Genomic DNA, 12118 nt, shown 5'->3' on the forward strand with positions numbered 1-12118 from the left:
CAACTTTATATGCAAGGATTAGCTGTACAAGATCATTTTTAGCCTAGAGAAATAAAGTTAAGCTTATTTATATAAGACTGATTTAGAAAAAAAATGCTTTCTTCCCACAGGAACGTTGGAAAAAGGCAAATTTAGAGAAGCATGCTTTCTTGGACTGCTTCATGGCATTTGGGAGTGGGAAGTACCAGTGTCCTGGAAGGTCAGTGCGACAGCTGGGGCACATTTATCCAGAAAGTCTGCGGAAAGACGAGGGCTTGGAGGGGGGAAGCTTTGGTTTAATCCCTCTTTTCTCTATTATCAAAACTACAGGGAAATCTAGGAGACCACATTCTGTTTGATTGGCCCTCACATTGTGCGATGTCTTTGTGGGAATGTCTGCAGTGGCTTCTGATAGGAGACCTTGTGAGAATAAAATATTATAGTTGCAGCTGCCAGATGAAAGCTGGGTTTGTGTTCCAAATGCTCAGCTTTCCTGTAAGGATAATTTGAAGTGGTTTGAGTTCTACCTTTTTTAAAGATATAGATAGAAGAATAATATTTCTTGAACAACAACATTAGCACAGACATTTGCTGGGATTACAGAACGTCTTTAACTTCGAGCATGACAGCCGCTTACTGGGTGGTTTTTCTTTATTGAATTAAAAAGTTCTATAAAAAGTTGCCTTTGATATCTTTTTGAGTTAAATGAATGTGGCACCCAGGCCTCCTCTTCAATGTGATGCCCTGTTCTAGTGCAAATTATTTACTGTTTATTTATTCAAAAAGAAACCTTTCTGAACATCTCACCTGTGCCAGGCCCTCTGCTAGGCATTAGGGATAGAGCACTGAGGAAGATGGACATGGTCCCTGACCTCATAAAACTTACAGCCTACATTAAATAAATCCCATTTCCTTGTTGGTGATGGTTCTGTTGGAGAAATGTTGGTACCTATTTGTAACAAAATCTCACTCAGTGAACATACAAATCCTTTAAAAATTCTATATTCGAAATATTGTAGTTTCTTAAGGCAATTGTCTTCATTGTTTGAACATAATTACCAATCCATATTTGCAATTGTGACCTACCCAACAGCATCCGTTCAACTCCTCCTTTGTTTTATGTTTCATAATATCAACTTGCTTTTCATAATTGACACCTCCCCCAAAATGGTTTTAATTACCCTTAGCCAACCATGGAAATTCTATCTTCCTTCTTAGAAGTTATTCTAGAAGCTGAGGGGTAAGCAGATTTGTGCCTGGTGTTTCCCTGGAGACAACTGTTCGTCCTGGGGTAGGTCCTTGACTTAAACTGGCCAATCAGACTGAAAGGAGAGACTTTCTTCTTTCACGGTTAGGAAAGTATATACTGTCCTCTCCCATTGGGAGTGAACAAGCAAGCAGGTAGGTAGCTCCAGTTGCTGCTAAGAGCAAGTTCAAGAGGAATAAGCTTTAGGGTGGTTTGGAGTCTGTGGACACAGAGTAGAGGTATGTGAAGAGCTTGGTCCATGAGATGTCACGTGCCACTGAATCATCAGTTTTGAGGAGCTACTCTACTTCCTGTTATGTTAGATAATAAATGCTTTTTATTAATAATATATATTACATATATATGTAATAAATGTTCACTTATTTTTAAGGCAGCTTGAGTTGGAGGTTTCATTGGTTAGATCTGAAAGCATGCTGACACACCCACCAAAAAACTCCAAAGTTAACATTATAATTGAGTGTCAGATACCTTAAGGGAATAGTATAACCAACAAAAACAAACAATAACTACAAAAACCCATCATGCTCACCCTTTCTCATATCATTTTTACTTTAGAAAAGCAGTTCTTTTTTTAAAAATTTATTTATTTATTTGTTTTTATTTTTGGCTGCATTGGGTCTTCGTTGCTGCCCGCGGGCTTTCTCTAGCTGTGGCGAGCAGAGGCCACTCCTCCTTGCAGTGCATGGGTCTCTCATTGCGGTGGCCTCTCTTGTTGCAGAACACGGGCTCTAGGCGCACGGGCTTCAGTAGTTGTGGCTCCCGGGCTCCAGAGCGCAGGCTCAGTAGTTGTGGCACATGGGCTTAGTTGCTCCGCAGCATGTGGGATCTTCCCGGGCAGGGATCGAACACGTGTCCCTCATTGGCAGGCGGATTCCTAACCACTGCGCCACCAGGGAAGCCCAGAAAAGCAGTTCTTAAACCAATAATACATTTATTATTTTTGTCACCAATATCAATGTTGTAAGAGTAGGTCTTCTAAAAATGTTAGGTATTACTTTTTTTTTCAGGTCCCTTTATATATATTCCCAGTTGTAACTAAAGAGTTTACTATAAGCATCTTTGAAATTGAGCTGGAAGTATTTTAGACCAAGAACTGAAATGCTTTGCAATGAAGCATGTAGTATGGGCCAATGGTCAAGGATTAACTGATGACTATGGTTTCTAAGAGGGGCTGTTATGACATTACTGTGATATCTTTTGAGGCTGACAGACATTTGCTTGAGTTTGACAGTAATGGGTACAAAAGAGGGGACCGTGATATTTCACCTCCATCAATAGTATATTATTTATACAGAAACTATACATTTTTCAAAGTACCGAGCTTATACTATATGTAAGGCAGTGTCCTGGGTACTGCAGAAGCTTTGGGCAAGAGTAAGACATGTTCTCAGCCCTCAGCCCTGGGAGAAGGCGAGGAGGATACCATATCGAGTTCATAAATGACTTCAAGGGACGCAGGGTGAGAGATGGCCAGGCATCACGCCGTGGGGATTCAAGAGAGAGGGTGTATCTGGTCAGGGTGATCTTAGATGATTTTCTTGGGAGAGAGGCCTTTGAAGGGTTGGATGAACTTCCAGACTGAGGGAACAGTGATCGAGGGGTCGTTTAGTACAGGGATATGTAGGTTAGGGGTTCTGGTTTTACTGTTATTGAGACCAGATTACAAGTAGTAGCAAGAAGACAGACTCAAAAGGGACATTGGCCCAACCGGAAAGGCCCTTTAATACCCAGGAACACAGCTCACAAAGCACTAATGAAGTATTAAAACGTTTTGGGTAGAGCAGCCTAGAGTGGGGCATGCTGACATTGCATGTGAGAGAGATGGAGTGGTGCAGTCTACCAGATTTGGAAGATGATTAGAAACAGTGACCAGGCGAGAGGTAGGGTTTGGGGAATGCTGTAGCTTTGAATCTAGGTGGCTGGAAGAGATGGTAGAAATAGAGAAATTAGGAACAGGAGCAATTTGGGGGACAAGATATTAAGTTTTCCTTTGAAAACTTTCGAGTGTGAAGTGCAGCAAAACATATACCATATAACCAAAATCTACAGGTTAAATACGAATGTTGAATAAATATGACTTAATTTTTAAAAACCTACTTAATCTAGTTTTCCACTAAGCTTCTATTTTTAATAGTCCATAATTTTCCTGTTACTTATTTTAAACAGCCAACTCATGAAACATTTTTTTAAAAAAACAGAAAATTGTTCAAGAGGGTGAATGACTTCATTTGGACAACATATGCCAAGATAGATCTTTGCACTAGAAAGTTAATCCCACAAACCCTTAGTATAATCCCTAGAAAATTGCACCCATTCTTAGTTCGTGTACCTCAAGCCAATTTATTTTCTCATGTACCAAATACTCAGTGAGTCAGAGAAAGTTGCCTGGGAAGTAGATGACAATCAAAGTTTGTCAAGAAAACAGTCTTGTGGCCTCGCAGCTGTCGCCCCTTGGTGTTCAGGCCACTGAGGCAGTCCGAGAGCCCCTCTCCCAAGTGAACACTAAGTAAGAACTCAGTGCTGCCATCAGCTGCGAACCAAAAAGCAGAATGGAAGAACTAGAGTTCCTCCTCAGAACGATGGGAGTTCAGAAAATATACGTGGAGGGTGAACCCCTTGCTAGGCACTTCCCTGTCGTGGAAGGGACCCCTTCCCAGGAAATCTACTGCTGGAGAAGTCCAGTGATTTTGCAGAAAAACCAACAGGAGAAAGCACATGAACTACTAGACTTTACCAGCCACGGTAGTATGGGAAATGAAGAGTGGACATTCTCCTCTTAACTGTGAATTTAGATGGAGGAATAGGACAGGGGATTTCCAGTGGGCGTCTCTGAGAGTTGATGATCTTAGCAGAAAGGGATGTGCTTGCCATCCCCACCCCCTGGAACGCACACCAAAGCCAATAGCCCTGATTTTCCTTGGTTCCCATCCCTGCAAGAGGATCCCAGTTGGCTGTATCATTGTGCTAACTGATACGGGTTAAATTCCAATGTAAAACAATAGCCCTCATCTTTGGCAAGATAACCCCCTTACAAAGGCATATGCTTGGATGAGAAAAGGGTGTAATAAGAGGAAGGCTGCAGTACTTGAGACATGGAAATGAGGCATGGATTCCTCGGGGATAAAAACTGTGATTTCTACTTTTTTGTGTGTTTGGGTTCTTCATGTATCCTAGGGCAGTACCAGTCATAAAGTCATGAACTAATCTGGAATCACTCATGAAAATCACATTGCTGTTGGAAAATTAATTCAAATATAGGTCCAGCTGATAGTAGGTTAGTAGTACTATTATTCAACCCACCAAATATCTCTTGAGCACCTAGTGTTAATATGATTTCCTTCATTCAGTAAATATTTATCAATTGTATGCTATATGTCAGGGTAGAGTTCTACGAGCTACCTTGGAAAACAAAATAATGGATGAAGTCCCTTCCCTCAAGGAGCTTATAATCTAACTCAAGACACCTTATGAAACACTAGGGAGATTCAAAGACACGTAACATACCTGAGTTGCTTATAATGCAGTTGGAGAGATGGGACATAGCAGTGTGCAAAACAAGCTCTACTGAATAGCAGGAGACGGCGCTTGAGAAATGCCAGAGGACTCATCTATGTCATAATTGCCATGGGAACTCAAAGGGAAGGGCACTGGAAAAGGCTTTATGGACCAGATGAGAATAATTAGTAAACAGCACAAAAGACAGCATACCTTCCTGAAAGGCAGTGGTGTCAAACGTTGAGGGTAGAAATAAAATTAAGTGCTCGCAGGAATGTAACGTACCTATGTGTTAGTGGTAGCAAGGCAACTCTATATTTGGGGTTTGTGAAGCTCTGAGTACAGTAGTTTCTATATGTTTATTACATTAACGCTAATGTAATTTTAATAAGTGTGCCTTATTCAGTAAACCAACTTTGCGCAATCTTGTATTTGAGAAGCATTATACTTAGAGGCAGCTGAATGCTCTAGAGGAGTGAGTAACACCAGTCCCTCTGGATTTCATGAGAAGTTACGAATTCAGTTCATTCTGAGGAATTCGTTACATAAACAAATGCATCCCCTCAACTCCCGTTGGTAAATGGAACGGAATGAACTGGATTTACTAACATAATATTGCCCTAACATTTCCACTATGGCCACGCACACGTCCTGGAGGGGATGTGAAAAGGGTCGAGAGTGGGAAGAGCGGATGTAGTTAACTCCAAGACTGAGCGAGGCTGCCGGGTCCTTTATTAACTTCTAGCCATGCTTCTCTCTCCTTTCTGCTTTACTGAGGGGCAGTGACTCGCTCAGAGGAGCACAGAAACCATTGGTGAAATCGCAGTCATTACTTTCCCAGCCATTTCATTCTGACGCTTCATTATGAGGCTAAGATTTAAGTCTGTCAAGAACAGAAGCAGCAAATTCCAGAGTGATTTTTTAAAATTTATTTTTTATACAACAGGTTCTTATTAGTTATCTGTTTTATACATATTCGCATGTATATGTCAATCCCAGTCTCCCAATTCATCCGACCACCATCACCCCCCCACCCCCGCTTTCCCCCTGTGGTGTCCATACGTTTGTTCTCTACATCTGCCTTGCAAACCAGAGTGATTTTTGATACTTAGGCCAAAGTGCTTCTAAAATAAAACATGTTCATTTCTGCTCCAAAAATGCCAGAAAGGACCCTCTTTTCCTTCATTTACCAAATAGATCGCTAGCCTCTCAGTCGTGCACAGGACACCTGCACAGGATTTGTAGCTGGTGGAGAGGAAAAAAGGGCACTTTGGGCTGGGTATCTCCCCACCACTTTTTTTTTTTTTCATGGGCTTTCTCCCCTCATCAGGCTGAGTTACTGCTCTTTGATAAGTTTGGTCTCTTTGTTTTTCAGAAAGAAGTTTCAGCTCCTAGGAAAAGAGGACTGGCATTAACACTGTGCTATATCACGGTTGCCCATGGGTTATTATCCCTCCATCGTTAATGTCCTCTTCTTCCTTGCTAATTGCCCTGATTTTCATTTGGAGATTCGTGGGACGCTGAGGTGCTGATTCCGCCCCCAGCTCTATAGGAGTGAAGCACTGTTCCCTAAGCCAATTCTCACATCCCATCCCTAACCCTCCCTCCCTTCCCATAGTGAATGATTTTAGTCTTGCCTTGTGTTTTAAGCAGTACAATTAACTACCAAGTGAAAGTTTCTGTTGAGACTTCTGGGTCAGAAATAATCATCCCCTGTAGGATGTGAATAATGAAGCACTTGGCCCCAGAAACTTTTGAGACTGTAAAAGCAGGATGAAGTTGGTACCATAGAGCAGAGCAGCAGAGGCGAACTGGCTTCTTGGTAACATCGTTGAGCCGTTGGAGTGATCTCTGCCTGAGGCCAGCACCAGCTCTAGGTTTTCCAGGTACATAAATCGATACAGTTCCTTCAATACAGAAACCAGTCTCATGGGGTTTTCTGTCACTGGCAACCAAAAGCGTCCTAAGTAATAGATAATTTCCTTAAGTGCAAAAGCTTTCTTTCAAGATCTGTTGAACTCCATGAAATATTGTATTAACATATACTGACCACATCAGTTAATAGCTTTCTAAATAGCCTGGGCTTTGTAAGGGGGTAGAGTTTCATTTACTCTGGGTATATCACCAAAGTAAACAAAAACAAATGTCACTTCTTAAATTTTTCCTCCTGGAGGGTCTAGAATTTAAGATATAGCACAAGATCAATTCTATTTGGTGCGTAATTCATCTTAATGAAGGCAGTAATGTTCCTTTGCCCTTTTCTTGAATAAGAAGCTTTAGAAAGAGGTATCCAGTGTCTAGCTCATAGTTCATACATAGGGGAGTTTTTCTTCTAGGATCACCGTTAAAATAATCCTGCCTGCCCCTCTGAAAAGCAGTGACCTCAGAGACAGTACTCCCACTAGGACATGATTCTCATCTCCCCAGTGAAACAGAAAACGGTGTCTCAAGTCCAGAAGCCCTGAGGTCCTCCAGACCTTTCCTCTTTGCTCCCTCAACTGCTTTCTCTCCAACTTGTCCTCCTTCTAAGTATGTCCCATTCCCTTCTCTTCTCTTCCTCACATCTTTTCTTCTTTTCCTGCTCTTCCAGTTTACCCTAATCCTGTTCTTATTTTATTCTGGATTTGCTTCCCCGTATTTAGGACCATCCCCTCTCTGCTCACTCTTCCAGATTTTGCCCACACCATCATTCCCAACCAAACGTTTGGTGCCCCGGCCATAAAGTTTCCTGTGTAGCTGAGGTATTCTCGGTAATTTTAATTTTGTGTGCTAAAACTAAAGGTTTGATAAACCACATCTTTTAACTTATTTTTTCCCTTTCTGCTTGTCAAGTGCCTCTAGATCAGCGATTCTAAAGTATGATCCCCAGACCACCAGTAATAACATTACATGGAAACTTGTAAAAAATGCAAATTGGGCTGCCCTTCCCCAGAACTACTAAGTCAGAAAAACCCTGGGGGTCGACCAAGCAACTTGCGTTTGAACAAGCTTTTCCATGTGATTCTGATGCATGCTAAAGTGTGAGAAACACTGGTCTAGATTATTTCGCCTCCTGTCTTATAGGCTTTTATTTTCCTATAAGATTTCTTAAAGGGGATGAGGTTGTGGGAAAAGTACTTCCCCTTTAACTTGAATAGCCATGCTTCAATGAAGGATGTCTGTGAAAGTATGTCTGTATGCTGCCTTCTCTGAATTCCAGGGCAAGACCATTCTATTTTCATAAGCTGCAGCTGGTAGCAACTAGGAATATACTTCAGAGCCCCTGCTCCTGGTAACAGTGGCAGTTTTCCAGCCCATACTGGCACTGCCCTCGATGACGTCTAGTAGGAAAAAAAAGAGAGAGATTTTCTTTTAAAAAGGGATTCAGTCTCAAAATCCAGACATCTAATACTAAAGTCCTTACTTACCGCTAACCCTAGCATTCCTCCTGTACTCTCGGTTTCTCTTCCATATCTCACTGATCTCCTAGGCCTGGGCTTCTGGAGCCCCCTTTGCTCCTCCCTCTTCTCAGCCTGCCCCCAGGTGTCTACTCCCACCTCCTAAACCAGGTCGTCATGCCCCAGATGATGTCATCATTTTCTTACCCTTCCCCCAGCTGTATTATCTCTTCTTTCAATCCATCTCACTCACTACATACAGATGAATTTTCCTTAAATAATTAGCTCTAATTGTCACTTTCTTGTTAAGACTCTGGCACCACTGCCTGCCAGCCAAACTCATCAGCCTAGGACTCCAGACCCTCCAAAAATTTGACACAAATACATCTTTCTGCACATCTGGGAATGCCCACCCCAGAGGGTCTACCAGTTGTCCCCTGACTACCATGCCCATTCCTCCCCTCACTCTCACTCCTTACTGGGTCTGGAATGCCCCTACTCAACATGTCTACTTATTGAAGCCTGTCCTTCCATCCAGGTCTAGCTCAGGTGTCACCTCCACATAGAGTTGGTCAACTCTGGGTTACACTGCTTGCTCCAGACCCCACATCTCCAAAGCCCTTCTGTTTCCACATGTATCTTACATTGTTACCTTTCCCATCTCTCCACGTGCATTACTAGCAACGTGAGGGTACAGGCCAGGTTTTGTAGGACTTTGTGTTCTGTGTAGCTTGAACATTTATTTACACGTGGGGAAAACACACAAGTACTGAGCATTTAAGGAATTTTCAACATGTTTATATTTTAATGAGCTTTATTTGTAGATGTGTAATGTTCTTGTAAGTGTAAAAAATACATATTATAAATAATATGCCTCATTATGTTCACTGTTTTGACATTAGAAGTATTAAGAGAACATTCCCAGCATGAACACGGCTCAGCTTGCTTCTGAGGCGCTTTTGTAAAAATACGGATTTATGAGGCTAATTTTCTTTGGAGTAACGGAGCTTTTAATGTCACAGTTACGTATGTGTTAGTCCCTGATGTTTTAGACATCGAACAAAATTCAGTAACCTGGTAAAGGCTTGAATGCACAATTTATTTTTTGCCATTGCAAAAATATTAACTTTATTTAGTGGATAATTTAGGTAATTCTGCTAGAATATCCAAATATTTGGATTTGGAGAAAATAAGAGTTTTAGCACATCTTACTTTATTATCTGTATTATTAACTCATCTTACTTTTTTTTAACCAGAATATCAAAATGTTTAGAAATGATAGTAAATGTAATATTAATATTTATACTATTTCAATAACTAATACTAATTTAATAACTGAACTAACTTAACCCTCAAAAATAAAAGAAGAAAAATACTAAAGCCTCACAATGCACACAGTGTTAGTTGGTCCAAAGCCTGAACTATAGTTTTACCTTAAAGGAAATTCAGTTTTCTGATTTTTAAGAATATCACAGGGACTAAAGTTAGTTAAGGAAATGCTTACAGGTTCTAGTGGAAAACTATTTTAATGAACTGATAAACATTAGCTCTATTTCTAATCAAAACATGCGTAACGTTTCTAAAATAGTTCAACTTGTGCTCTTAAATAGCTTAGGAACTATTTCTTGTTTACATGACTTATTTGCGTGATAGAGGAAATATTCATTGAGGGCCTCTTATGTATAATAATGCTTAAAGAACCTTCATTTTCACATATAAGTATAATTTTTCAGTACAATTTATTCACAAGGTCTGTTGTATTTTCAGGGTCAAAGTCCCAACACTGTCACACGACACACTCAAGCCCCTCGATGAGCCAGTTCCTCGTTTCTTCCTGCTCGGTCCACTCCATTTCTCATCACCTCACCTTCTACAGGGAGTAGACAACTTCCAGGCCCCTAGGCATTCCACGGCCCCTTCCAAGTCTGCGCCTTGGTTACCCTCTGAGTGGAGGGACTTCTTCCCTGCAACAGCCCCACCTACCCTGCCAAATGGTCCGTTGTCCTTATTGCCGGCGCAGTGCCTCTCCTCCAGGGACTGGAGAGGAAGGATGCCAGCCACCTTTTCCCTAGGGGGCTGAGTTCAGAGAAGCACTCCCGTCACGGCAAGCTAAAGTTAGAGAAGGGCTGAAAACAGAGTTCTAAGAAAATAACATTTGTTTGGATAAAGGAGGACCTTCATCCAAAAACTGTTTTATAATGCACAAATGCAAAATTAGCAAGCACTTCTCTAGTGCTGCCAGGTAACCGCTGAATATCGGGAAGTCACTGCTTATTCTACCAAACACAAAATGTCAGTTTAGTGAGCTCATCTAATTTACTTCCAGGAAGGGTGCTAAGGACTGAGAAGGACTGGCTGTTTTATGCAAGCGGGAATGTTCATGTTTCATTTTACACGTGGGTACTCGTTGCCACCTTTCCCGTTAGATACGGAATTCGCGGTCTCCATGAAACGCTTTCTTCACAGGACTTTGGAGATAATCACTCTCTTTTCATCATCCTACCCCTTTGGCTACTTCTTCTCAGGCCCCTTTGCTCACCTTCCTCACATTTCTAACCTTCACATTTTGGGCTGCCCCAGGGCTCTCTCCTCAGATTTCTTAGTTTTTTCTATTTAACTTGCTCCCTAAGTGACTTCATCCTATCCCTTGGCTTTCAATAATTGTCTGAATAGTGATGACTCTGTATGTATATCTCTTGTACCTCCAGCCCTGACTGAATCCCCACCCAAACACCAGGCTCATCCCCAGCCTCCACTCAACATCTCCACTGGATGTCTCCAAGGCACTTGTCTAGAGCCAGCAGCACTGAACAGGTCCAAAAGCGAGCTCCGCAAGTGCTCTTCCATCGGCCTTCCCCACTGCTATATCCTTGCGTTTCCTCAGGCCAAAAACTTGGAGTCGTCCTTGACTCTTTACGTTTTCCACATCTGTCATGCAAGCCATCAGCCATCCTACAAAGTATATACAGACGCTAACCATGACTATTCCGTCATCCTGGTCCAAGTCACCACTTTCCATTGCCTGGAAGATTATAATGGCTTCCTAATCAGTCTTCTAGCAGCACGTTATATTTTATTCTCAATGTAGCAGCCAAATAATCCTTTTTAAAACTTAAGTCAAATTTGTTTAAAACTGTCTAATGGCTTGTCTCACAGAACAAAATGAAGTCTTTAATGTGCCCATAAGGTTAAGGTGATAGTCAGTCATTCTGTAGAGAATCTGAAGAATAAACATTTGGATATATCTTAAGGAAATAGGACATGGTGTGCCCATCACGGGCTGCTTTGAAAAGCTCAAGTCCTAAGGACAACCATCTTGGCCAGAAGTGGACATCCTAATTTGTTAGAAGTGTGACAGAAACTTAGTTGTGAGAGATTCTGAACCTGCAAATTAGCAAAATTGCTTTTTATTGGAATCGCTGCTAACTTTGATCTGAATCAGTAAAGATTGGGATGTTGTATTTCATGGACATTGACACTCAGTTGGAATGAATTATCTTTAGCATTTCTAAGTAGGCAGGATTAAATTTACATCACAAATATTCGTGAAGAATTGATCTGGTATCCAAGTAGGTCCTAACAACACCTGGAGTGGTCCAGATTTCATGTGAAATAAAATATAGCCAAGATGTTTCAAGAATACCAGCGGGAAGCAAATCTAATTATCTGATATGAATAGCAGATCATTCATGTTCATTCATTCACTCATGCAATCAACAAACATTGAGGATTCAATGATAAATAAGACATGGTTCCTGCTTTTGTGAAGATGGTAGTCTATAAGGGGAGACAGACATGAAAACAATTAACTGTAATAGAGTGGGCTTGTAGGATAAGGGTGTTAGTTGAGGGATGTTAAAAGTGCCACAGAAGTATAGAAAAGGATGGAAAGGTAAGGAAATTGAATCTGCTTTATGGAGACATCACCTTCCATCATCTATTCATCTATTCAGTCAACATTATTAGGCATCAGCAGAGCCCTCTGCACTGTGTTAAGGCC

At 41.3% G+C, this 12118-nt stretch overlaps 1 protein-coding gene across 3 annotated transcripts in view; it reads left to right on the forward strand.

Annotated features, from left to right (window-relative positions):
• CYP39A1 (cytochrome P450 family 39 subfamily A member 1) overlaps window positions 1-12118 on the forward strand; it is a 67026-nt gene that overhangs the window by 50150 nt on the left and 4758 nt on the right. For all 3 annotated transcript variants that reach the window (XM_067752768.1, XM_067752767.1, XM_067752766.1), the window contains one exon: window positions 111-199. In XM_067752768.1, the coding sequence (XP_067608869.1) occupies window positions 111-199 (89 nt within the window). The remainder of the gene's footprint in view (window positions 1-110; window positions 200-12118) is intronic.

The sequence above is a fragment of the Pseudorca crassidens genome, chromosome 10, assembly GCF_039906515.1.
Source record: "Pseudorca crassidens isolate mPseCra1 chromosome 10, mPseCra1.hap1, whole genome shotgun sequence".
In the NCBI taxonomy this organism is placed as follows: Eukaryota; Metazoa; Chordata; class Mammalia; order Artiodactyla; family Delphinidae; genus Pseudorca; species Pseudorca crassidens.